At 35.7% G+C, this 25,741-nt stretch overlaps 4 protein-coding genes across 5 annotated transcripts in view; 1 reads left to right on the forward strand and 3 right to left on the reverse strand.

Annotated features, from left to right (window-relative positions):
- The window catches only part of LOC142549876 (uncharacterized), a 63,741-nt gene that overhangs the window by 32,390 nt on the left and 5,610 nt on the right, over nucleotides 1-25,741 (forward strand). The window contains exons 1-2 of one of the 2 annotated variants that reach the window (XM_075659089.1): nucleotides 15,579-15,855; nucleotides 17,299-17,491. In XM_075659089.1, coding sequence (XP_075515204.1) covers nucleotides 17,376-17,491 — 116 coding nt within the window. In that variant the 5' untranslated portion in view covers nucleotides 15,579-15,855; nucleotides 17,299-17,375. Of the gene's footprint in view, nucleotides 1-15,578; nucleotides 15,856-17,298; nucleotides 17,492-25,741 lie in introns of those variants that run through there. The other variant, XM_075659090.1, reaches the window with a different exon arrangement.
- On the reverse strand, nucleotides 627-15,528 carry LOC142549875 (GPI inositol-deacylase-like). The gene is given in 15 exon segments (XM_075659086.1): nucleotides 627-766; nucleotides 1,452-1,851; nucleotides 2,292-2,441; nucleotides 2,554-2,744; nucleotides 4,471-4,571; nucleotides 4,705-4,852; nucleotides 5,796-5,852; nucleotides 5,924-6,061; nucleotides 6,506-6,674; nucleotides 6,766-6,956; nucleotides 7,271-7,309; nucleotides 7,311-7,514; nucleotides 7,888-8,495; nucleotides 14,373-14,703; nucleotides 14,929-15,528. Coding segments are annotated over 11 exon segments (1,560 nt in total). The 5' UTR covers nucleotides 8,179-8,495; nucleotides 14,373-14,703; nucleotides 14,929-15,528; the 3' UTR covers nucleotides 627-766; nucleotides 1,452-1,851; nucleotides 2,292-2,410.
- LOC142549874 (AUGMIN subunit 6-like) overlaps nucleotides 8,164-25,741 on the reverse strand; it is a 43,100-nt gene continuing 25,522 nt past the window's right edge. Inside the window, exon 15 of the mRNA XM_075659083.1 lies at nucleotides 8,164-8,250. The gene's annotated coding sequence lies outside the window, so the exon portion shown is untranslated. The remainder of the gene's footprint in view (nucleotides 8,251-25,741) is intronic.
- Nucleotides 22,939-24,279, reverse strand: LOC142548302 (myb-related protein 315-like). Its single transcript, XM_075656611.1, has 3 exons — nucleotides 23,956-24,279; nucleotides 23,674-23,803; nucleotides 22,939-23,592 (listed from the first exon to the last, which is right to left on the reverse strand). The coding sequence occupies exons 1-3, from the start codon at nucleotides 24,086-24,088 to the stop codon at nucleotides 22,995-22,997; spliced, it is 861 nt and encodes a 286-aa protein (XP_075512726.1). The 5' UTR covers nucleotides 24,089-24,279; the 3' UTR covers nucleotides 22,939-22,994.

Below are 25,741 nucleotides of genomic sequence, written 5' to 3' on the forward strand. Positions count from 1 at the left end.
ATTGCACAATTAGTTTTATTTAATTTTAATTTTATTGAGTTCGGATTTCGAGTTCAAAGTTTTTTACTAGAATTTTATTCACCTTGATGTAATTATCATTTTAGAGAAAGACTGCAATAAAATGGGGGGTTTCTTGAAAGACGGTAATAAAATGGGGAATGCGCATGGGTTGGCAAGGGGCTCTTGGCTATGGTCTAGGCAGTCTCTAATGGTCCTAGGATGATCCTAGTCAGGGTGGTTTAGGGTCTGGTTGGCTGGGGAAAGCGCTGGACCAGAAAACTACAGCTGCACAAGAATGGGTCACAAGTTTTATGAGAATTATTAAAGTCTGCAAATCCTACACATTTTATGAAACAAACCATAAGATTAGAAAATAAGAAAAGAGAGTGACTAAAATTTGTAAGAAACAGTACCGGGCGAGGTGCCACTGAAATTGTCAGGAATATGAAGCCATCCAGATCCCGAGGACCCAACCAAACAAAAGCAGATGGAGGAGCTTGCTCAATCTTATAGAAAAATGGTTATGATCAGAAAGTATGTATATTCAAACTAAGTTAATAAAAATTGTTATAATCACAATACATGAAATATGATACCTGCCTGGGAGCTGGTCTAGAAGGAGTATGCACCGTTTTTGACGTAACTTCTAGAACACGATTGTTCATTGACAATTTCGACGCCGAAGTTCACTTCTCCGGCCAAAGATGAAGTCGCACTCCAGAACATGGCGAAAGATTTGTCACAAAAATAAAGTGGTCTTTCCTGTCTGCGCCATGAATATTACAAAAGCTCTATGAAACTTGCACGATATTGTATAAACATTATGACCTACTGATTTATCTATTGGACACTCTTTTGTCATTCATGTTATGCATCTTTCAGATCTATAAAGAAAAAAATTATACAAGTTAAAGGAGCGTCCACTCTATGTTTAGAGCCTTGGAAAAAAATATAAAATGCAAATTAGAAGAAGATATAGTAGAGCTATAAGAAGATATCTTGACTGGTAAACTTTACTGTACAATCTCACCCTGATGAAAAAGACTAAGGAAAGGTTTCTGAACTGAAAAATAAAGCTAACCAGTTTCCGAATGTCCAACCACCGTCTTCTACCATCCATAGCTAAAACTGTGACAGTACTAGTTTGAATGTAAAGGTCTTTTTCTATACTTGTAGCATGCCCCTGCTACAAGTATAGAAATCAAGCACAGATGTAGATTACTGCTCTCTATCGGAAATATCAATAGTATATTATCCGACTCTTTAATTAACTTCATCTCGAAATAGGAAAAATGTCAAGAAATCATTTTACAGACAACTATGCAGGTTGCTCAAATCAGTGACCGGAGTTTATTTGCCTCCAGGAAAAAACTGTCAATTTCTAAGCATAATTTGACAATGAATAGGCCAGCTTCTAATTCAATACAAAAAAAAAGGTATCAGTAAAATACCAGAATGAACGTTTCTGTCTTGATTATGAAGTTGGTCAGAATTTTGTGTTAGTGTTGAATGTCTCGATGGAATAATGTTATGATGTATTCCTCTATGAAGAATTTTATTGAACACTGCAAGTCTGCTTCTTACATTATGAAAAGGTTTCCCAGTCCTCGTGTCTACCAGACTCAGAAGAGTGTGTGACACCTGAAAAGTGGATATATTTCAGGGCAATACATCCTCGAGCATTAATAGATCCAATGGAACAACGTGACTCACTTGCACAACCAGCTTATTACACCATAAGATAACCTGATGTTCCATTGACAACCAAACATTCTTCATAGCAGTGCTACTTATCATAAAGCCATGTGACAGAAGCACTATACCATCAAGAGACTCCAAATTTGAGCGGACCTAGAATTAACAGAGCAAGTCATGCATAAAGCATTGGGCAAAGCAAGAAGAGCAAAGTAAAATATCAGTCAAAAGAGAATAATTAAATCAACGGGTATCCATAATCTGCTGCACAATGGCTAGCACGTATAGACGCTGTGGTGTTCTAGAAAAAACAAACTATATCATAAACTTCTTAAGAGAGCCAGTAAGGAACAGCAATACGGACTCAAATAGACAAACTACGGAATAAATTTCCCTTCACCATTCATCAATGCAAATGCTGATGCTGGATTTCTGGGGAAGCAAGAAGGTAATAAGAAAATTTAAACGATATCACAAATCGTTGTGTTCGTTATCACATAAAAACTTCATGAATTTGCCTTGATCCAAATTTCTAGTTGTTTCTTTAAAACAAATCTCTAGACTTTTCAATAATTAATCTTAAATGTTAACCTTGCCTGATAATCATTATAACCACCGGAAATGGATACAACAACAACATGCGAGAGCAAAGGATCTGCTATATCACGTCCAGATTGAGAGGTTTGGACCTCATACCCTTTTCTCCACTCGTGATTCACATGAGAGTAATAGTGACCCAAGGATGGCTGCAATGCCACAGGAGGTGATATGGGAAAAATATGATATTTCAGATGTATATGATAGCTATAAACAGTGATTAAACCAACTCTAAAAAACAAAAAGAAAAACATAGTTTACTGGTGCGGGGTCGAAAGCGTCAAGACAGTTTCAACAGCAGACTTCCTCAAACGGGGATGCACAACTGCAGCCCTAGCAACAAAACCTCCCATTGAATGACCAACCAAAATAACACTTCTGGGCAGACTTCCAGAGAGAGCAGCCCCTTCTTTAGCCCGTGCATCTTGAGATTTTTTATATTGATCCAGTATCTACAAGAAATAGCGAAACATCGCAACAGGACACAGAGAATTGGGGAAACTTAAGAACTCATATCTCATTTTAAGAAAAATAATAACCAACTTCATACCCCAACATTGAGAAAAATTGTTATAAATATATACTGCTTCATCATCAGCCTAAACAACACGGTTTATGCCAACGAATAAGCTAGATCACTTCAGCTTTACTAGACTTGTTTCTTTTAGTCTATGTTTTCTTCTGCGTAACTACGTGCCAAATAGCACTTAAAAACACGATAATTGGTTCCTTAATTAAATAGATTTTATCAACTAAATAGTAGTTTTAAGACTCAATAAGTTCGACACACTCGAAATTTAATAATTATTCAAACTAGTTACTATATATTCTTTCCAATTTTAATTAATAGTTTCAGATTCATAAACGGCAATAATGAAGAATTTGTGTTGAGATGCAATAATTTTTTTAGTAGAAGAGCAATCAATTGCATACTTATAGAAAACTGTGGAGAAAAGTATATTTCATATCTAGCTACATGATCAGATGAATAAGGATAAAATATTAAAAGGTAGAGCAGAGAAGTCATCGATCGATCAACTCTTTCTTGTCCATTTTCTGTCTATCCTTTTTGTTTCAGTTTTTCATCCAAAAATTTCTGCGTGAGTGCAATGTGAGCTCGTTGAAGTTCCACATGTTCCACCGTCTTCTCAAGGACAATTCTCGAGACTTTATCCTTCTCCTTCTTCGTCTCGACGTTTTCATTGAAGATCTCCTTCACACCAGATCTGATAGAAATCGTGAAATCCACGACTATCATTGCACCAACCGTAATGTCTCAATACTTCATCTTATCATTCTACGTTGGGACGATCTGCAACGAATCCATAAGAGCCTCAGACCATGAAGAAATCCCATGTTGATTTATTTTTGAAAATATTTTATCAAATTTATGTTTGTGAGGTTATATATATAAATAAATCAACATGGGCTTACTTCACGCCCTGAAGCTCTTATGTATTCATCGCAGATCGTCCCTAGCGTGGAATGATAAGATGAAGTACCAAGACATCACGGTTGGTGCAATAATAGTCGTGGATTCCGCGATTTCTATCAGATCCGGTGTGAAGGAGATCTTGAATGAAAATGCCTAGACGAAGAAGAAGGAGGAGAAGGATAAAGTCGCGAGAATCATTCTGGAGAAGACGGTGGAACATGTGTAACTTCAACGAGCTCACATTGCACTCACACAGAAAATTTTGGATGAAAAATTGAAACAAAAAAGATCGACAGAAAAAGGACAATGAGGAGTTGATTGATCGGTGACTTATCTGCTCTTCCATTTAATATTCTATTCTTATTCATTTGATCGTATAGCTAGATACGAAATATATTTTTCTGCACAGTTTTCTATAAAACATGCAATTGATTGCTCTTCTACTAAATAAAATTATTGCAACTCAACACAAATTTTTCATTATTGACGTTTATGAATCAGAAACGGTTAAAAATTGGAAATAATATATATTAACAGTGAAAATTAACTAGTTTGAATAATTATTAAATTTCGAGCGTCAGAGTTTAAAATATCGAACTTATCGGTCTTAAAACTGCTATTAGTTGATAAAATCTATTTAATTAAGAAACCAATTATTGTGTTTTTAAGTACTATTTTATGAAACAACCCATAAGATTGCAAAATCAGAAAAGAGAGTGGCTAAAATTTGTAAGAAACAGTACCGGGCGAGGTGCCACTGAAATTGTCAAGAATCTAAAGCCAACCAGATCCCGAGGACCCAACCAAACAAAAGCAGATGGAGGAGCTTGCTCAGTCTGACTACCTGGCTCAATCTTATAGAAAAATGGCCATGATCAGAAAGCATGTATATTCAAACTAAGTTATTAAAAATTGTTATAATCACAATACATGAAATATGATACATGCCTGGGAGCTGGTCTAGAAGGAATATGCACAATTTTTTACGTAACTTCTAGAACACGATTGATTGTTCATTGACAATTTCGACGACGAAGTTCCCTTCTCCGGCCAAAGATGAAGTCGCACTCTAGAACATAGTGAAAGATTTGTCACAAAAATAAAGTGGTCTTTCCTGTCTGTGCCCTGAATATTACAAAAGCTCTATGAAACTTACATGATATTGTATAAACATTATGACCTACTCATTTATCTATTGGACACCTTTTTGTCATTCAGGTTATGCATCTTTCAGATCTATAAGGAAAAAAATTATACAAGTTAAAGGAGCGTCCACTCTATGTTTAGAGCCTTGGAAAAAAATATAAAATGCATATTAGAAGAAGATATAGTAGAGCTATAAGAAGATATGTTGACTAGTAAACTTTACTGTACAATCTCACCCTGATGAAAAAGACTAAGGAAAGGTTTCTGAACTGAAAAATAAAGCTAACCAGTTTCCGAATGTCCAACCACCGTCTTCTCCCATCCATAGCTAAAAATGTGACAGTACTAGTTTGAATGTAAAGGTCTTTTTCAAGCCCATCTTCACTCTACATTAGATTACTTGGGCAACCAGATACGCCAAGAGCTTGTGCTTCTGTCCGTAGTTTTCAGTTATTAAAAAGCTTATCAACTACTAAGCCAAAAAAACCTCTATAGCAAGCACAACCTAAGGGTAGCATGCCCCTGCTACAAGTATAGAAATCAAGCACAGATGTAGATTACTACTCTCTATCGGAAATATCAATAGTATATTATCTGCCTCTTTAATTAGCTTCATCTCGAAATAGGAAAAATGTCAAGAAATCATTTTACAGACAAACATGCAGGTTGCTCAGAGCAGTGACCGGAGTTTATTTGCCTCCAGGAAAAAACTGTCAATTTCCAAGAATAATTTGAAAATGAATAGGCCATCTTTTAATTCAATACAAAAAAAAAGTATCAGTAAAATACCAGAATGAACGTTTCTGTCTTGATTATGAAGTTGGTCAGACTTTTGTGTTAGTGTTGAATGTCTCGATGGAATAATGTTATGATGTATTCCACTATGAAGCATTTTAGTGAATACTGCAAGTCTGCTTCTTACATTATGAAAAGGTTTTCCGGTCCTCGTGTCTACCAGACTCAGAAGAGTGTGTGACACCTGAAAAGTGGATATAATTCAGGGCAATACATCCTAGAGCATTAATAGATCCAATGGACAACGTGACTCACTTGCACAACCAGCTTATTACACCATAAGATAACCTGATGTTCCATTGACAACCAAACATTCTTCATAGCAGTGCTACTTATCATAAAGCCATGTGACAGAGGCACTATACCATCAAGAGACTCCAACTTTGAGCGGACCTAGAATTAACAGAGCAAGTCATGCATAAAGCATTGGGCAAAGCAAGAAGAGCAAAGTAAAATATCAGTCAAAAGAGAATAATTAAATCGACGGGTATCCATAATCTGCTGCACAATGGCTAGCACGTATAGACACTGTGGTGTTCTAGAAAAAACAAACTATATCATAAACTTCTTAAGAGAGCCGGTAAGGAACAGCAATACTGACTCAAATAGACAAACTGAAGACGGAATAAATTTCCCTTCACCATTCATCAATGCAAATACTGATGCTGGATTTTTGGGGAAGCAAGAAGGTAATAAGAAAGTTTAAATGATATCACAAATCGTTGTGTTCGTTATCACATAAAATCTTCATGAATTTGCCTTGATCCAAATTTCTAGTTGTTTCTTTAAAACAAATATCTAGACTTTTCAATAATTAATCTTAAATGTTAACCTTGCCTGATAATCATTATAACAACCGGAAATGGATACAACAACATGCGAGAGCAAAGGATCTGCTATTTCACGTCCAGATTGAGAGGTCTGGACCTCGTCCCCTTTTCTCCACTCGTGATTCACATGAGAGTAATAGTAACCCAAGGATGTCTACAATGCCACGTGAGGTGATCTGGGAAAAATATGATATTTCAGATGTATCGGATAGCTATAAACTGTGATTAAACCAACTCTAAAAAACAAAAAAGAAATACATAGTTTACTGGTGCAGGGTCGAAAGTGTCAAGACAGTTTCAACAGCAGACTTCCTCAAACGAGGATGCACAACTGCAACCCTAGCAACAAAACTTCCCATTGAATGACCAACCAAAATAACACTTCTGGGCAGACTTCCAGGGAGAGCAACCCCTTCTTTAGCCCGTGCATCTTGGAATTCTTTATATTGATCTAGTATCTACCAGAAATAGTGAAACATGGCAAGAGAACACAGAGAATTGAGGAAACTTAATAACTCATATCTCATTTTAAGAAAAATAATAACCAACTTCATACCCCAACATTGATAAAAATTGTTATAAATATAGACTACTTCATCATCAGCCTAAGCCACACGGTTTATGCCAACGAAGAAGCTAGATTACTTCAGCTTTACTAGACTTATTTCTTTTACTGTCAGTTTTCTTCTGCGTAACTGCCTGCCATGTATTTTGAATTCGCCATTCACAACACAAGCTTATCGGATTTCATGCAAAAGTGACAAAATGATACCCTGTGTATGGCATATACAACATATTCTGAATGCCCTTGAAAGTATCCGACCATCCATAGCAGAATGTTCACCTTCAAGATCTACCGCAAACCAATCAAGCATAGAAGTGTATTGATTTGGTAGCATATTTCCAGTCAAATCAGCATCTAATTCATCTTCCAAATATGGGAAATCTTGGTAAAAATCAAGTTCAAGTGGACCATTTTGATCAGCTCTGTCAGATTCGACACCCAGGGATCTGACCTGCATCAGAGCAGGCAAACATATAAGCAAGTGTGTCCAACATTGAATATGAAATCTAACATTCCGGCCTCTTGAAGCAATCCCCAATCATGACACACCATTTCATTCAAATCAACAACAGCATCGTAAGAGTGACTACATGGCTACTCAAAATTTTTGCCCTTCATGCGGCTGCATGTCAACCACGTGACCGATATTTCAAAATCCATGTTGTATAATATAATATAGACCAAAAGCTTCCTAATATATGCCCATCAATAAATGCAACAACTATGTCAAAATCATTATATTGTCCAAATTTTCACCTGATAAAAAGGAAATACTAATGAGAGTCAGGATAGCATCAAAACTCCACATAAAGAGAGAGGCATACCTGTTTGTAGCTTCCACCATTTCCAGGGATGAAAAGAACTGGAATGCCATTAAGATTTTTAAGATGCTCATAAAAATCAATCTTTTTCCACCCTTCGTGGTATAAATACAAGCCGTATTTTGTCGAAGACACATTTTCTGGCATTGATATGGGAATGTATGTAGGAAACATGTATGTCATTACACAACCATTTGATATTGGTTTCAATAAGCCATAAAGACCAGTAAGACCTATCGATAGAGCAAAGATAGCAGCAACTGCTACTCTAACTTTAGGTTTAAAATCTTTCATATCTGGAATACACTTCTGATTCCCACTCAAAAAACTATTGTCCAATCACTGGCTGCACGCAGACGCTCCCAACTATGTAAGCAACCAAAGATTCAAGATGAAACAAGTAAATCAGACGTGGCAAATATCATCTTACACCAAGCGAAAAAAAATCAAACAAAAAGTAAAAAAAAAATGTCAGTAGAAAAATATTATAATAAGCTGTACAAGCTCAACGCCATTGAAATGCTGAAATGTGCATCTAGTCCACAACAGTTAACCGGAAGTCTTAGCAAAGAGATGCGGATCAGTTCACAGCGATAAATTATGCGATTAATCTGAAAAAAAAATGAAACAAATAAGCAGAAATGGAATCAAAATAACGGCGGAAATCACATTACTAGAAGCTCAAAAACAGAAAAAACCAATCGGAACAGTAGAAAAAGGTAAGAAAAAGTGAGGTACCTTCAGGTGAGAGAAAAACGAAGAGACTAAAAGTGGGAGAAATCGAAGATTTGAGAATATATTGCGCAAATCGTAGCGTTGATTCGATGCTTAATTAATGGAACTGTGTTGAAGTATATTTTGTTAGATAGTGTATTTGGTTCCCTTTGTAAGCGTGTTTTTGCTCCTTACGTTTATTAGTTTACTGCATACTATAAATAGCAACTCACTTGTTCCTTGTAAGACTAATATGCAATAATAGAAATCAATTTTCTTCCTGTCCATATCTTGTGCGATTTGCACTTTAACATGGTATCAGATCTATGATCGATCAATTCCAATAATGAGTTGCGAATTATTGAGTTCGATCCAGAGGATATCTGGCTCAGCTTGCTGCGATTCATGAAGTGAATCGCATCAATTACTTTTCGATCAGAATCGCATTTTTTTTTTTGGATTTAGTGCTCGATTTCGATCTCAGAATCGTTGCGAATTGCAGATTGCTGTTGGTTTGTTCTACTAATTTCGTCATGGCAACCATCAACGCCTTCAATGATCCATTATTCCTGCATCCTTCGGATATGCCGGGGATGAATCTAGTGAATGATCAGCTGCTGGGAGTCGAAAATTATGGTGTCTGGAGTAGTGCTATGCTTATTGCGTTGCGAGCTAAGAACAAAATCAGTTTCATAGATGGATCATATCCGCGACCGGAATCTGGACATGAGACCTTGAATCAGTGGGAGCGCTGTAACGCTCTGGTTCTTTCATGGATCATGAATACGGTTTCCAAAGATATTTTTGGAGGAATTGTCTATTCAACTGATGCTTCAGTGGTGTGGTCTGATTTGAAATAGCAATTCGACAAGGTAAACGGTTCACGAATCTTTTCCATTCACCGTGATATCAGTCGACTGGTCCAAGGTAATAACACTATCTCTGTTTATTACTCGAAACTAAAACACCTTTGGGATGAGTATGCTTCGCTAGTCACTCTTCCTTCCTGTGAATGTGATACTGCCAAGCAATACTTGAAGCATGAACACCAGCATAGGTTATTGCAATTTCTCATAGGATTGAATGACAGTTATATGGCAATTCGTAGTCAAATTCTCATGATGGATCCTCTTCCAAATGTTGGACAAGCTTTTTCTATTATTTCACAGGAAGAAACACATAACTCTATTTCCAATGGATATACAACCACCATCTGTGTTCTATTCTTCACAATACAAGTCCGAAGAACCACACAAATATCAGACTCAAAGGTCTAATTCAGACTTTTGTGAGTATTGCAAATGGACAGGCCATACTAAAGCCATATGCTATAAATTAGTTGGATATCCTCCAGGGCATCGTCTTCATGGACAGCAACCTCGTTTTGACAATAAGAAAAATATCAGAGGTTATGGACAACCTAGGAAACCACCAGTGACTGCAAACTTAGCAGAGGATCATCATCATAATGTTGAGGAATCTGCCACTAACACATCTGCAGTTCCAGTGTTCACTTCAGCTCAGTATGCGGAAATCATGAAGTTGTTGGGGGCTAATAACATTCACACTCCTACGGATCCAGTTGCTAACATGGCAGGTAATATGCAGCTGTTATCTGATGACTGGATTATAGACACCGGTGCCAATGAACACATGACAGGTTGTTCATCTATTTTGCAACGTGCTAAGTCCATGGCAGACTCCTCTAGTTCTGTTCGATTGCCGAATGGTAGTAAACTCCTTATTAGTCACATTGGTTTAGTAAAACTGTCACCCTCTCTTACCTTATCTAATGTTCTTTGCATTCCTCATTTTCAGTTTAATCTTTTATCCGTATCTAAATTCACCAAAACTCATAATTGCTTTGTCATTTTCTTCCCACGTTTTTGCCTATTTCAGGACCTAACGAATGGGAAGATAATTGGGATTGGTAAAGAGAGAAATGGGTTGTATCATCTCACCAACCATCTATTCCAGCAGACATATCCAGCTAGTACTGAACTTCTACCTTCATCTTTTGATTCACGTTGTAATACCTTACGTTTTCAGAGTAGTCTTGTTGGTCCTAAGTGTTCTATTGACTGTGATGTTTGGCATAAGCGCTTAGGCCACATGTCTATTTCTCGAATGTCAATGTTACCATTTTTTTCCAAAGATTAATCCTTAACTCATTATACAATTTGTCCTCAATCTAAACAAACGAGATTAGTGTTTCCCAAAATGAGTTGTACTAAATCATTGCGTCCTTTTCAGCTCATACATGTAGATATTTGGGGACCTTTCCACACACCTACTTATAATGGGGAGAGATATTTCTTAACCATTGTTGACGATTTTTCCCGGGGCACTTGGGCATTCCTTATGCATTCTAAACTAGAGGTCCTTCGTTTACTCAAGCATTTTTTTGCTTTAGTAACCCGCCAATTTTCAGCTCAAATTCAATCGATCCGAAGTGATAATGCTGCAGATTTTTTCAAAACTGAATGCCGAGACTTCTTCTCTTCTCTTGGTGTGATTCATTTCAGCTCTTGCCCATATACACCTCAACAAAATGGGGTGGTTGAACGCAAGCACAGACATATTCTTGAAATTGCACGAGCCTTGAGGTTTCAAGCTTCTCTTCCAATTAGATTTTGGGGAGATTGTGTTTTGTCTGCTGTTTATCTCATAAACAGAACACCTAGCCCATTATTATCCAATAAAACTCCTTTTGAGTCCTTATTTCATAAAGCCCCCTCTTACAATCATTTGCGAACAATTGGTTGTCTTTGTTATGTCACATCCTCTCACCTTGATCATAAATTTTCAGCTCGTGCAGCAGCTTGTGTTTTCCTAGGTTATTCAAACGTACAAAAAGGATACAGGGTCATGAATCTTGAGAGTCGAAAGTTTACTACTTCCCGAGATGTAGTTTTTCATGAAGCCATATTTCCTTTTGCTACACCAACTTCTATTGTTCCGCCTTTTCCAAGTCATTCTCATATTTCAGAATCTTTGGATAGTCCATCTTCCTTATCTGAACCTTCCTCATTACAGCTGCATGATCACAGTATATTCCCACCCTTACGACGTTCCTCTAGGACACGAGTTGCACCTAGCTGGACCAAAGATTTTTCTTGTTCTACTATGCCCCAGACACAATCTTCCAACTGTGTGTATCCTTTATCAAATCATATTTCCTATTCAAAATTTTCCACTCCCTACCAACATTTTGTGGCCACCATTTCCTCCACCCGTGAACCTCATTCTTATCATGAGGCAATTCAAGACTTTAGATGGAAATCAGCCATGGATTTGGAACTTGCCGCTTTGGAATCAAATCACACTTGGGATGTCATTGATCTTCCACCGCATGCTAAACCCATTGGATGTCGTTGGGTTTACAAAGTTAAGCACAAACCTGCTCGGACCGTGGACAAATTTAAAGCACGTCTGGTTGCCAAAGGGTATACGCAGCAACCTGGAGTAGACTTTCATGATACTTTTTCGCCTACGGCCAAGATAGTCACCATTAGGTGTTTGTTGAGTTTAGCGGCAGCTTACCGGTGGCCTCTTATTCAGATGGATGTGGCCAATGCTTTCATTCAAGGTGACTTGGATGAAGAGATCTTCATGACTTTGCCGCTTGGTTATCATATTCAAAATAAGCGTAAAGTGTGCCGCTTGCGCAAATCATTATATGGACTTAAGCAAGCATCACGGCAATGGAATCTCAAGTTTGCTAGTATCATGCATATGGCAGGATATATTCAATCACAGCATGATCATTCTTTATTTGTTAAAAAAGATTCTATCCACATAGTGATTCTTGTCGTCTACGTGGATGACATTGTGATTACAGGAAATAGTGAGGATTTGATTGCTGCATTGAAGCGTTTTTTACATTCTCATTTACAAATCAGTGATCTTGGGAGATTGAAATATTTTTTGGGCATTGAGGTTGCTCATTCTTCTGCTGGTATATTCCTTAACCAACGCAAGTATGCATTAGAACTTATTGAGGACGTTGGTGTTTCTGGAAGCAAACCTTTTGACACTCCGATGGAGCAACACAAAAAACTAACTACTGTTGAATTGGACTCTCTCATCATTCAGTCTTCTACTGGTTCACATGATGATCCGCTTCTTCCTGATCGAGATGCTTATCAACGGTTAGTTGGACGCTTGATATACCTTACCATTACACGTCCTAATATTTGTTATGTTGTGCAACACTTAAGCCAATTCATGCATTCCCCCAAGAAATCTCACATGGATGCTGCTATTCGCGTGGTAAAATATTTGAAGAGCTCCCCTGGATTAGGCATCTTATTGTCTTCCAAGAACTCCTTGACAGTCTCGGCTTATTGTGATTCTGATTGGGCTTCGTGTCCAATGTCTCGACGTTCCTTGACTGGTTTTTGCATCCAACTTGGTACTTCATTGATTTCTTGGCGCACAAAAAAACATAATACTGTCTCTCGATCATCGGCCGAAGCCGAATATCGCGCCATGGCTGCTACAACATGTGAGATTGTGTGGATTCGTGGTCTTCTAAGTGACATGGGTCTTACTTTAACTACTCCAGCAAGGTTGTTTTGTGATAATCAAGCTGCACTTCACATTGCCGCAAACCCCATGTATCATGAAAGAACTAAACACATTGAAATTGATTGCCATTTGATTCGAGAAAAGCTCAAGTTGGGGATTATTCAAACAGCTCATATTCCTACTGCTCATCAACTTGCTGATCTTTTCACAAAAAGTCTCAGCAAAGAACAACATTCTTTTTTGTTGTCCAAGCTTGGTCTTTGCAAATTGTACCAAGCTTGAGGGGGGGGTGTTAGATAGTGTATTTGGTTTCCTTTGTAAGCGTGTTTTTGCTCCTTACGTTTATTAGTTTACTGCATACTATAAATAGCAACTCACTTGTTCCTTGTAAGACTAATATGCAATAATAGAAATCAATTTTCTTCCTGTCCATATCTTGTGTGATTTGCACTTTAACATATTTGTTGGACCCTTGTTGGGTTTGGGCGAGAAACCCAATAAAACGGGTCAGATACGTCACTTGAAATTGGAATTGGAACCTCCAAAAAATAGAACTTGGAACCTCCAAAAAACGAGTACGGACAACCAACTTTCAGATTAAAATATATTTTAAAAATCTTAATAAGCAGTCCCTCGCCCTTCTCATACTTATATTTTGGTAACCACCGCCCAAATATTCGAACTTATATTTATAATAATCACAAGGTAACGCAAATTTATCCACTAAATCAAGTGTGTGCCGAACAAAGAATAAAAGAAGAAACCAATTTTTCAAGGGTTCGACCAAATTTCACGACACAAGTATCGCAATCCAAGTATCTTGGACCATTAGTCATTTATAAGAAAAGAGAGATATAAATCGAGGCTCTAAATAAAAGTCCAACACTTCACGAAAAAATTTCAAGAAAATGTGGAATACACATTGTTCATATAATTTCCATAAATATATGCAACTTTCTTTATGGTAAAATTTTGCACAATATATATAGTTGGATTGCCACCAGAAACAAAAACTAAAGACAAGTGTTGGAAGAAGGGAAACAAATTTTCAGTAGAAGCCACCTGCTGTCATAATTTACTCAACAAGTCATCAAATAAAGCAACTATCAATACACTAATTAATACATTAATGTATGTCAAGCTGGCAGATTAGCGTGAATCAACAAACTAACAGGTACATGATTCATGAAGAGATTAAACCTGGCCTGCCAGGCCCCTTAGATTTATAACACACCATCAGTTACCTCATGCCTTTCCTTAAAAAATGTGAAGCTGAGCAGACACGCGTGCCAATCTTTTCTTAAAGACAATGCAAATCTGCAAGGCCAGTTTACTGCTGTAGTAAAAGGTTATCTGTATAAGTAAAACCGGATCAGCTATCCACAAGCATGCAACAGTAGAAGGATTAGACAGAACCAGACAAGTAAAACATCAGGGAGGTAAGTCCCAGTTAAACAACGACGAGAGAAGGAATTCCACTAAAGAAATTATCTCTTGAAGACATAGCAATCTGCTCTATCTTTTTATTTTCAATGTTCCATCAAAGCATTTTCAGTCTCTGATAAGGGCGCGGCGCTGCAATAACAGGATGTTTAGATTAAACAATTACAGTATCGGAGAAATATTCACCTGTAGGGAAAATATTTAATAAAACAAGAAATGAATTATTACAAACCTATTTAACTGGGAACTAACCAGCTTTCATTGAAAACTGGAAAATAAATCAAAAATACTTTGTACAAAGAAAATAAGTAAGCTAACAATAAGATTGTAATGCCGCAAAATCTGAAATCAACATACCAAGTACATCTTCGTAAGAATCAGCCATAAGTTCTACATCCATTAGCAAAGGAGGAGAGAAAACTTGATCCTGAGCTTCATCCATATCATAGAAGGACCTATGTGCATCAGAAACGGATGAATTTGACCCAACCGCAGAGAGAAAAATGTTCACCCCGTCAAATTCATCAAGTGAGTCCAAATCATTTAACATATCTGCCACTCCACTATATTTGCTTCCGAGATGAATGTCGTTTGGACGGGTTTGAAGCATGGAAGAATTTTCTTGAGATTTGAATGACTGCCTACCCTTCAGTGAATCAGGCATCTTATCTTGCCCAGGACGGGAGAACCCAGACCCAGAAAGTGTAACAAAGAAGTGCTCAGAGCTATCATCAGAACGACTGTCTTGGGATGATTCCAAGTTCCGTGATTGAGATGAAAGGGCAGCTTCTCCGACAAATCTCTTTAAGTTTTGCAAGTAAACAATATCTTCATCTGCAAAAATGATTGAAAACAGAAATGGTAAGCATGCCAGCTATCATGTCTGCGTGATTAGAAAAGCAGAAGACGGGAGAAAGAGAGAGGCAACGCGAAATTCATTTCTTTTCCTGTGTACTTTTACAATTGAAGCAAATATATATATGTATATATCTAGAATATTCTTAATCTAGATTATTCTTAAACGATGGGCTTGCCATATATCTTATGGGCTTGAGACTATGGGCTCTATCATTTTGTTTCTTGGGCTTCAGGGTTTTCTTTATCTCGTGTGCCAAGAAGGAGAACAAATCACAAACCATGTAGTGGACTATCCACATGACTGACTGAAGTAGGCTGCTCCAGGGGCTTTTTATCTGTGGTTTTTATTGGGTTGATTTGAGTTGCAGTATTTCGCTTTCGTGTGTTTCCACCTTCTCCTGAAGAATTTGGAGTCAAACTAAGGGGGTGTATTCAATCTAAACTTTTAATGATTTTTATGGAATTTTAAAAATTAGAGGTATTCAATCTAAATTTTTAATGACTCTATATATGTTTAGTGGTATTGAACATGGATTTTGGTAGAATTTTAAAAAGTCGTGTGGTATTCAAACTTGACTTTTTAAAACTCTCCAGAAGTCAAAAGGTATCAAAAAAATCCATAGATTTTCAAGGATTCTTATTTTATTATTCATGTACAAACCTTGAAGCCTTATGTACAATTACAAAAAATCTAAAATATTCTTCCACCTATACCAAAGATTTTGATGGACTTTCTTTTTTGAAAAATACGCTATCTCTCTTCTATCTCAAGCCATCTCTAGGGTTCTTCACTCTCTCAAACAAATTTCTTCTATTCAAAGGTATGATTGGTCATTCTTGAATTTATTATATTGCCAGTATTTATGTGTAAAAATAGATGAATTGTTGTTTTTTTCTTGAATCATTATGATTATTGTATTTCATAAATTTTCTTTTATCTCATAAAAACGATGAATGATCCGACATGTGATGAATTGTGTTTTTTCTTGAATCATTATGATTATTGTATACCAAAGGAGTGTCGATTTGAAATTCATCACACCGACGTGATTACTTGACGTAAATGAACTTGTTCGGTAACACAATTCAAAGCATCATGTTTGGTATATTTAAATCACGGTTCAAAATATTCAAGATGGCCCCTCAATTTTCATATACGACCCAAACAGAGCTTGTATTGGCTTGTGCCGGATTACACAATTTTCTTCGAAAGGAGTGTCGATGTGATGAATTTCAAATTGAACCAGATAATGAAGCTCAATTGTCTTCATCGGCACAAGTTTATGGTGATGGCAACTTTGATCAGTTATTTGATACTCAAGAACAACAACGAGTAAGAGATAATGCATGGAGGGATATCATAGCCAATGGAATGTGGAGCGATGTTGATCAAATTGTCAATAATGATTAGATTTTTTTTTATTGTAAAAGTCTACTTATTATTTTGATTGTTCATTTTAATAAAATTTTATTATGAACTTATAAAAATATTGTTCATTAGTATGTTGAATTGACATAAAGAATTGAAATTTTGATTTCAATAAATTGGATAGTTCATTTGTCGTTTTTCACAAATTAAATTTATTTAACCTTTAAGTAAGTAAAATTCATTTACATTTTCATAAAAAAAAAATTTAAATTGAATAGGTTATACATGTCCAATAATTATTTAAAAGAAATTAATAAAAAAATAAATCACAATTATAAAAGTTAACAAAAGTCTACAAAAATCTTGAAAAAAGTCTATGAAATATGTTTTACAATTCCATGAGATTCTATAAAAGTCAATCAAAATCCATCAACTCCACAAAAGTCCACCTTTTAAAAAAAGTCATTAAAAGTTTAGATTGAATACACCCCCCTAAATAGCTGTGGAAGTTTTAAAGTAGGGGAACTAGCTGATACGTTTTCCAGTTGGTATGTAAAAACTGTTGCCGACATATCAGATGAAAGTAGAGCTGAATAGAGAACGATTAAGGAGGATAATAAGGACTCAGGTGTTTCTAGCCCAAGCCCTGTTATCCCTTGCCTTGACCAGCTTCGTGAAGAACTTTCATGTGCAGTCAGAGTTGCCTAATCTAGATTTGTGTTCTTTGCATTATCTATTTATAATCGAATTTTGATGTGCCACGTGCATTTATTGAATTGTGTATGAAATTTTCGCAACCAACCGTCTGCTTCCAACTTTCAAATTTGACAACACACACGTTTAATGCATTTCATGGAAAACACGTGTCTTTGCCGACAACCAGAACTAGACATCATAGCAAGAGAAACAGATCTATTCAAGCTTTAAACAGTCCGGAAACAGATGGCACATACTCAGATAGAAGAAACCGTAGTCGGCTCAGAAGCCTAAGTTCACGAATTTCTGGTACTTCAGGCAGAGGAGAAGAAGCTAGTTTCAGGAAAGTGAGGATGCCATGTTAGCTTTCAGATTGTAGAGGGAAGAATTCATGGAGGCATTTAGTGTGGTACCCGATGAGCACAAAAGAAGCTCACTTGCGCAGGCTAGAGCAAATTTGAGAGCTATGGCATCAAGGGTCATTTGAGGGGCAGACATATATGACATTCTTATATTTGTTGATTCTTTTTTGTTTTTTTGGTTTTAATTGACTCCGCTTAGTTGTCATCACTGAGCTGAGAACCACAAACCTCAAACCTGAAGACCGATCATGAATATTGAACAAGACATCGATTTGTATTTACTTTTTATCAGGTGCACTCGGGCGTGTGAATTTAAATCTATAGGCTTGAGGTTGTATGAACTCGAGTTTTAAAAACACGTGAGGTTAAACGCCTATTAATATTTTATAGTGGTTTAATGCAACTTTGAGTTTTTATAGGGAGGTTGGATACAATTTTCCCTCCCCTTCCATCTTTAAATATTTTCCTAAACACTTTTTATTTAGTATATTTTAGTAACAGAAACATTTGCTAGGGGACCAATCGGGCATAACGAATATCAAGGTGATAATTATACGAATATATTATCATAATTTCAATAGTAAGCATGTTGAGTCGAATATAAGCAAAGTACAAACATAGCACTGAAAATCATCTCATTTTCATGGTTTACCGATCAATCCTCTATGTGTTACTCATCTAAGGGACGATGTCAAAATAACGATTATTATATCTCACTGCATCAGGACCTTAAACAAAACATATCAAATATCGGAATTTCCTTGTCATTTCTAATTCAAATCATTACAGTGCATTTCAAATATTTCAAACATGCTTTCAAATATTATAACTAATATCCAACAACAAATTGTTCAAGAATGTTCATAACAAATAGGAACGAATATATCACGCCGATCAAATTTCAAGAAACATACATAACGTTTTTTTAAGCAAATGTGGACATACTTACAAGGAACAAGTATGTCGATATATATATATATATCAAGTGTACATAAGAGTATAGCAAAAACTCATTTACCTAAAAGATTGTTATGAAAATCTTGGAATGAACAAGTTGGAATTTGACACTGAAAAATCAGTCACCTTGCAAAAATGTTTGCGTCTATTGAACCATTGGATCGATCTGAATTTTGGATATGTTGCTCCAACCACGTGTAGGTATATTCTGAACGGTGAAGATCGGATTTGAACGTGTAAACAATGAGCAAAACTTTCTGAAATTGGGCAGAATTTTTGATACTCGAAAATTGCAACTTTTGGAGAGAACTTTTGATGTTTTGGTGTGATTTCACTCATTCTTTTGCCACTATTTAAGGAACCAATGTGACTTCAGGCATTCCCCCTCCATGTCAAAGGTTACATGGTTTATGACATGTAATAACCAATGTGACTTTAGGCATTCCCTCTCCATGTCAAAGGTTGCATGGTTTATGATATGTAATAATCAATGTGGCTTTAGGCCTTCCCCCTCCATGCCAAATGTTGCATGTAATTTATTCTCTTCCATGACATAATTCATTTTCAATGCAAAACTAAAATCAACTTGGTACTTTATATCTTTGTATAGGAACGAATATATCACGCCGATCAAATTTCAAGAAACATACATAACGTTTTTTTAAGCAAATGTGGACATACTTACAAGGAACAAGTATGTCGATATATATATATATATCAAGTGTACATAAGAGTATAGCAAAAACTCATTTACCTAAAAGATTGTTATGAAAATCTTGGAATGAACAAGTTGGAATTTGACACTGAAAAATCAGTCACCTTGCAAAAATGTTTGCGTCTATTGAACCATTGGATCGATCTGAATTTTGGATATGTTGCTCCAACCACGTGTAGGTATATTCTGAACGGTGAAGATCGGATTTGAACGTGTAAACAATGAGCAAAACTTTCTGAAATTGGGCAGAATTTTTGATACTCGAAAATTGCAACTTTTGGAGAGAACTTTTGATGTTTTGGTGTGATTTCACTCATTCTTTTGCCACTATTTAAGGAACCAATGTGACTTCAGGCATTCCCCCTCCATGTCAAAGGTTACATGGTTTATGACATGTAATAACCAATGTGACTTTAGGCATTCCCTCTCCATGTCAAAGGTTGCATGGTTTATGATATGTAATAATCAATGTGGCTTTAGGCCTTCCCCCTCCATGCCAAATGTTGCATGTAATTTATTCTCTTCCATGACATAATTCATTTTCAATGCAAAACTAAAATCAACTTGGTACTTTATATCTTTGTATAGTAAAATTTTGGGTCTTCACATCCTTCCCTCTTTATTTAAAGTTTCGTCTTCAAAACTTGAATTAGCTTGGTCTTTGAAAAGGTAGTGGTGATGTCTGCACATTCTTTCTTCAAGTTCCCAATTAACTTCTCTTTCGATATGATTAGACCATTGTATTTTGACATATGGAATAGTTTGTCGCCGAAGTATTTGGTCTTTGATGTCCACTATTCGAATGGAAACTTCTTAATACTTCAGCTTCTCGTTCAGATTTCCTTCGATTAGTAGCGATGCAACTTCAAGAATGTGACTTGGATCTGAAACATACTTCCTTAGCTATGAGACGTGGAAGACGTTGTAAATCCTTGACATGCCTGGTGGTAAAGCCAACGATAGACTAGGTTTCCCACTTTTCCCAGTATTTCGAAGGGTCCGACATACATTGGATTTAGATTTCTATATTTACTGAATCGAATCACTCTTTTCATAGGGCAAACTTTAACTTAAGCTTTCTCATCGATTTCAAACTCCAACGGTTTTCACTTTAAATCAGCCCAGCTCTTTTGTCGATCTAGAGCTTTCTTGAGTTTTTCCTTAATAATAGATACTTTATCAACATTTACTTGAACAGTTCAGCTACCATGATAGCTTTCTGTCCTATTTTAATACTTCCGTGATAATTATTGTTATCGGCAAATTCAATTATAGGGGGTATTTACTTCAATTTCCTCTGAAGTCTATGGCACATGCCCTAAGAATATTTTCAAGAGTCTGTATTTTTATTCTCAATTTGTCCACTTTGGGATTGACAAGTCGTGCTGAGAGTTATCTTGGTACTCATGGTTTCATGAGAACATTTTCCAAACTCGGGAAAAAAAACTTTGGGTCTCTGTTGGACAAAATTCTTGTCGTAACACTATGTAGTCCTTTTGGCTTAGCGCATTAGATATCTTGTTATCCTTATGTCATAATCTTTCAATAGTTCGATCCACCGTCTTTGTCTCATGTTTAATTCCTTTTGTATGAACAATATTTGGGGCTTTGGTGATCGGTAATATCTCATTTGATACCAAAGAAGTTGATTCTCCGGATATTTGGCACAAATATAATTGTGGCTAATTCAATATCATGTGTTGGATAATTTTGCTCACATGGTTTTAATTTCCTCGATGCATAGAAAATTACTTGTCCCTCTTGAATGAGAACACACCACAATCCTCTTTAGATGCGTCATTGTAAATTGTGAAATTCATGCCTCATTCGGGAAATACTAATAATGGCGTAGAAGCAAGTTTTTTTTTTCAGGATCTAAAACTCTTCTCACATTATTCACTCTAATTGAATTTAGAGTTTCTCGGAATGAGCGGAAGAAAATCCTTCAACACATTTTCTTAATAGCCAACTCATCTCAGAAAGTTTCAAATTTCTATTCCAGTTTTCGGTCAAGGCCAGTCTATGATTGTCTCCACCTTCTTGTGACCAACTGATATGCCCATTTCAGATATTATATGACCCAGAAATGTGACGTTTTTTAGTCGAAATTCACATTTCTTAAATTTATAATTATTTTTCTCTAAGCATATGCAGAGTAAGACGAAGATCTTCCTTGCAGTTTTTCCCACTTGTTGAATATGCAAGAATGTCATCAATAAATACTACCACAAACTTGTCGAGAAATTTCTTTGTTCCAACAAGATTAATCATTAACAGAAATGAAAATTGATCAGAAAAGCTCTTATTTTTATCACCGCCATCTGTTTTCGTTGTACGGAGATTTTGCCTTCTTGTTGCCATGAATTTTTGCCGTCACTTTCATTTCGATTTTTCTTCAATAAATTTGTTGAGATGCTAGTCCACTTTCCATCCTTTGATTGTTCTTGATCTTGAAGAAGAAGCAACATCAAACCAACAAGGTTCTATTTACTTCGATAAGTTTAGCTCTCTATTCTTACGATTATTGGAGGATTTTGGGAGTTGCATTATTTTTTTGCCTTTGATTATTATAGGCTGTGAGAGAAAGAATATAGAGGTGAATACAGAAGAACAAGAATCGATTAAAGAGGATGATAGCTGTTTACATTTGTCTGGAGGATTTCTTACTACGCCCACGTTATGTTTTTATAACTAAATAGGTGATCAATCTTAAAATAGCGTTTAAATATAATAAATAATATATTTTAAATTTTAAACATATTAAATGTGTGTATAAAATATTTTTCATTTTTAAAAAATCAAATAAGCTATAATACTATTAAAATAATTTTGTTAACAAAGCTCAAAATCTAGATAATATATCATATCTAACAAAAAAATTATACAAAATTAAAAACTTCCAACATATTTTTAGATCTTTAAATTTATATAAAAAAATTCCAACAACTTTAAGATAGCAATTTAATTAACCCTTTTTATTTTGTTTTTACTTTTTTGGCCTTTTAAATATGGAGTTGTGAGTACCATTAATTGAACTAATTTGTTTAGCTTATCTTGTCAAAAAAGAATTAGTTCTATAATACTACTAACTCCTCATTACATTCAGTGGTCATTAATTAATTATTATTTTTGTCAGTATCATTATATGTTTAATCATCTGTACGGCGATGACTTAAATTTGAGATTGTATTTCTTTCCACCAACTTGATGTCGATGTCCAAATTGACAACTTCGTCAAAAGGAGAACACCAAGTCCTAAACAAAATGATTAAGCATAGGATTATAGTAGATGGTTAATTTATAATAATGCCGCAAAAGAATTCGTTTCCTCGAAAAGTTAACCTCTTATCAAACAAAAGTACTTATAATTGAGCAAAAAGAGAGACGATATTAATTATGAACACATGATTAAATAATTACAATGGTGGACTCGAACTAAATCAAGAATTCCAGGAAGATGCATGTCTCAACCCATTGTTTCAGGAAACGGAAATTGTTGATCAAATTGATTGAATGCAAAATCCCAAGAAACCATTGAATCTGCGGTCTCAACACATTGAAATAGAGCACTGTTTTCTTGAATCGAACTGGCCGATTCGCCACCTGCATTCGGGTAACAGTTCACGGAATCTTCTATAGAAAACGAAGGGCAGTAACCGGTCGAGATGCTGCTCATTTCTTGATTTGTCATCCATAAATCCATGTCTAGATTATTTGTGAGCATCAGCATCTCATAGTTATTGATGAGATGTGTGGCTTCACTTTCGATGCTGGTGCTGGCCTGATCATTGCAGCAGCTTGTTTGGACTTCTGTTTCTGATGCATCTTTGAGTGCATGAGAGATTTTGATCTCCTCTTGCTCGTTTTCGTCTTGCAAGTTTGAGTCGATGCGGCCTGTTTTGTTAGTCTCTTCATGACTTTGTCGTGTTTTTTGCCGGATGGGGGGCTGGTGTGTGACAGGGTCTAGTCCGAGGAGCTTCAGCCGTTTCTTGATTCGAGTGTTCCAGTGATTCTTGATTTCGTTATCCGTTCGCCCTGGAAAATGTGATGCAATTTTAGACCACCTGCAACATATTGGCAAAGCTTTAGCCGAAGATTTTCTATTATTTAAATATTTGAGTAGCAATTTAGAGCTAAAAGCAGACCTGTTCCCAAGGCGAGCATGAAGCTCTATAATTTGATTCTCCTCCATTTCTGATAGAAGCCCTCTTTTAAGGTCTGGCCTCAGATAATTTATCCATCTCAACCTGCAGCTTTTTCCACACCTCAACAACCCTACATTATAACAATGTTTCAAGAAATATGTATCAAATGATCATTCTTTTCACAAAACTTAATCTCGTAGTAAAAATGAGAGAGACCCAAAAATTAAATCGCGTTCGTATATCAAATAAATCTGAAATAGAACTCAAGTGTTTAGTTTTTACCTGCAAGCTTGGGTATCATTCTCCAGCATTGAATGCCATTGTTCATAATAAAACTCATGAGTTTATGATCTTCTTCTACAGTCCATGGACCTCTCTTCAGACCGATTTTGTCGCAACAAGGTTGTCTTCCCATTTCTTGTCCAGAAAAACTAAATTGACAAGGGTTGATTTCGATGTTATGGACAAAATGGAAGAATTTATATTGGAAAGAAGATTCTCACAGATCATTTAGTGACTTAAATAATGAAAATGTGCTGCTTAAGAGGGGAAACGAGAGATTATTGAATATGCTAAAGCATGGATGGCTAAGGCCTATAAAGGAGAGGGACGGCAAGATGATTATTTTGTTTTTGAGGCTATGGAATAAAATTTAATCCTGTTTGGAACGAAATATTAATTTAATTTTAGACAAAGAGAGAACAACTATTAAATGTTGTTGCTTTACAAAAATATACATTGTCGGTCGCTTCATATATCATCTCAAACTATTAATTAAACTCGGAAAGCATGGTCATGTTTGATGTCATGTCAGCGCATCGATTGAAAACGAACTAAATAGTAAAAAAAAAGTGCAAGTTAATGAGCTCAAAATGTAAATTTTTCTATCAGGAATGCAAAATTAATTTGTTTGAATAACTATTAATTTCAAGTATCGAGTTTGAAACAAGGAACTTCTTGAGTCTTAATCTATATGTTCGAATGTATATTAAAATATAAAACTACTATTAGTTTGGTAGAATCTATTTAAATCAAGGACCCAAGTGTTATTCTAACAAGAAAAAGGCTTAATTTTTTGTTCGGAAGGGGAAAAATTAATGATGGGATTCTCCTTTGGTGTCATCAGAGCTGGCTAATTTTGTCGTTAAGAGCATCTCTTCTCGTAATTACTTCCAAAATCTTCAAGTACATGGAATATTACTTGTGGATACTTGCGAGTTTAAAGACATAAGCTTAGTATATTAATTTAATTATTCATACAAATTATTACACCATGACTTTGGTTAATCTTTAAATTAAAGACTTTAGTTTTGGGAAAACAAATTAAGAAGGAAACGTGGAATGTAACAAAGTAAAATAATGGGTTCATGCACTCAAAACTACATGCTCCCAACTACTCGATATATTATATTAACTCGAAGCACGACAGCTAAATAGATTTCTCAACATTTTGGGTTCAAAGTCAAGAAAATATAGTTTTTTATTATTATTATTATTTATATTTACGTATTATTATACGAAATAATTCAAGTCTTCTTATCCACATAGCATAGATGCCAAGTCATTTCTTAGCTTATTAGAAAAGATTTGAAGCTTTCATTTTTACACCGTCACACACTATAATCTCCCCAACTTTTACATGCATTATACATTCCCGACTATTTCTGTTGTTTTTCTCAACATGTACAATTTGAATATTTGTTACAAGTCTAATCATAGTAAAATATGCAATAAAAATTCAGAAAATTAACATTATACAATCATATAAATAAATGATGCGGAATATGTACTTCATTTTTAGTATAATCAATTAAGAGAGAGCTACTCTCGCTCTTCTTTTTGAAAAAAGACGTGGATTCAAACCCATGTAAAATCGAAAAAAAATCATTCACTCTCATCTCACCTCTGATTGTAGTAAAAAAATTATAAGTCGAGTCAACCTCTTAAAAGAACATAAGAATTTTAGTTATCTTGGAATTAATTACTACTGCCGACGGGTTGAAAAACAAAAGACGGGTAGATGAGGATCGAAGTGACGTCGTTTTAAATCCTCGACTCAATTTGAAGG

This window comes from Primulina tabacum, chromosome 6 (assembly GCF_025594145.1).
Source record: "Primulina tabacum isolate GXHZ01 chromosome 6, ASM2559414v2, whole genome shotgun sequence".
Classification (NCBI taxonomy): Eukaryota; Viridiplantae; Streptophyta; class Magnoliopsida; order Lamiales; family Gesneriaceae; genus Primulina; species Primulina tabacum.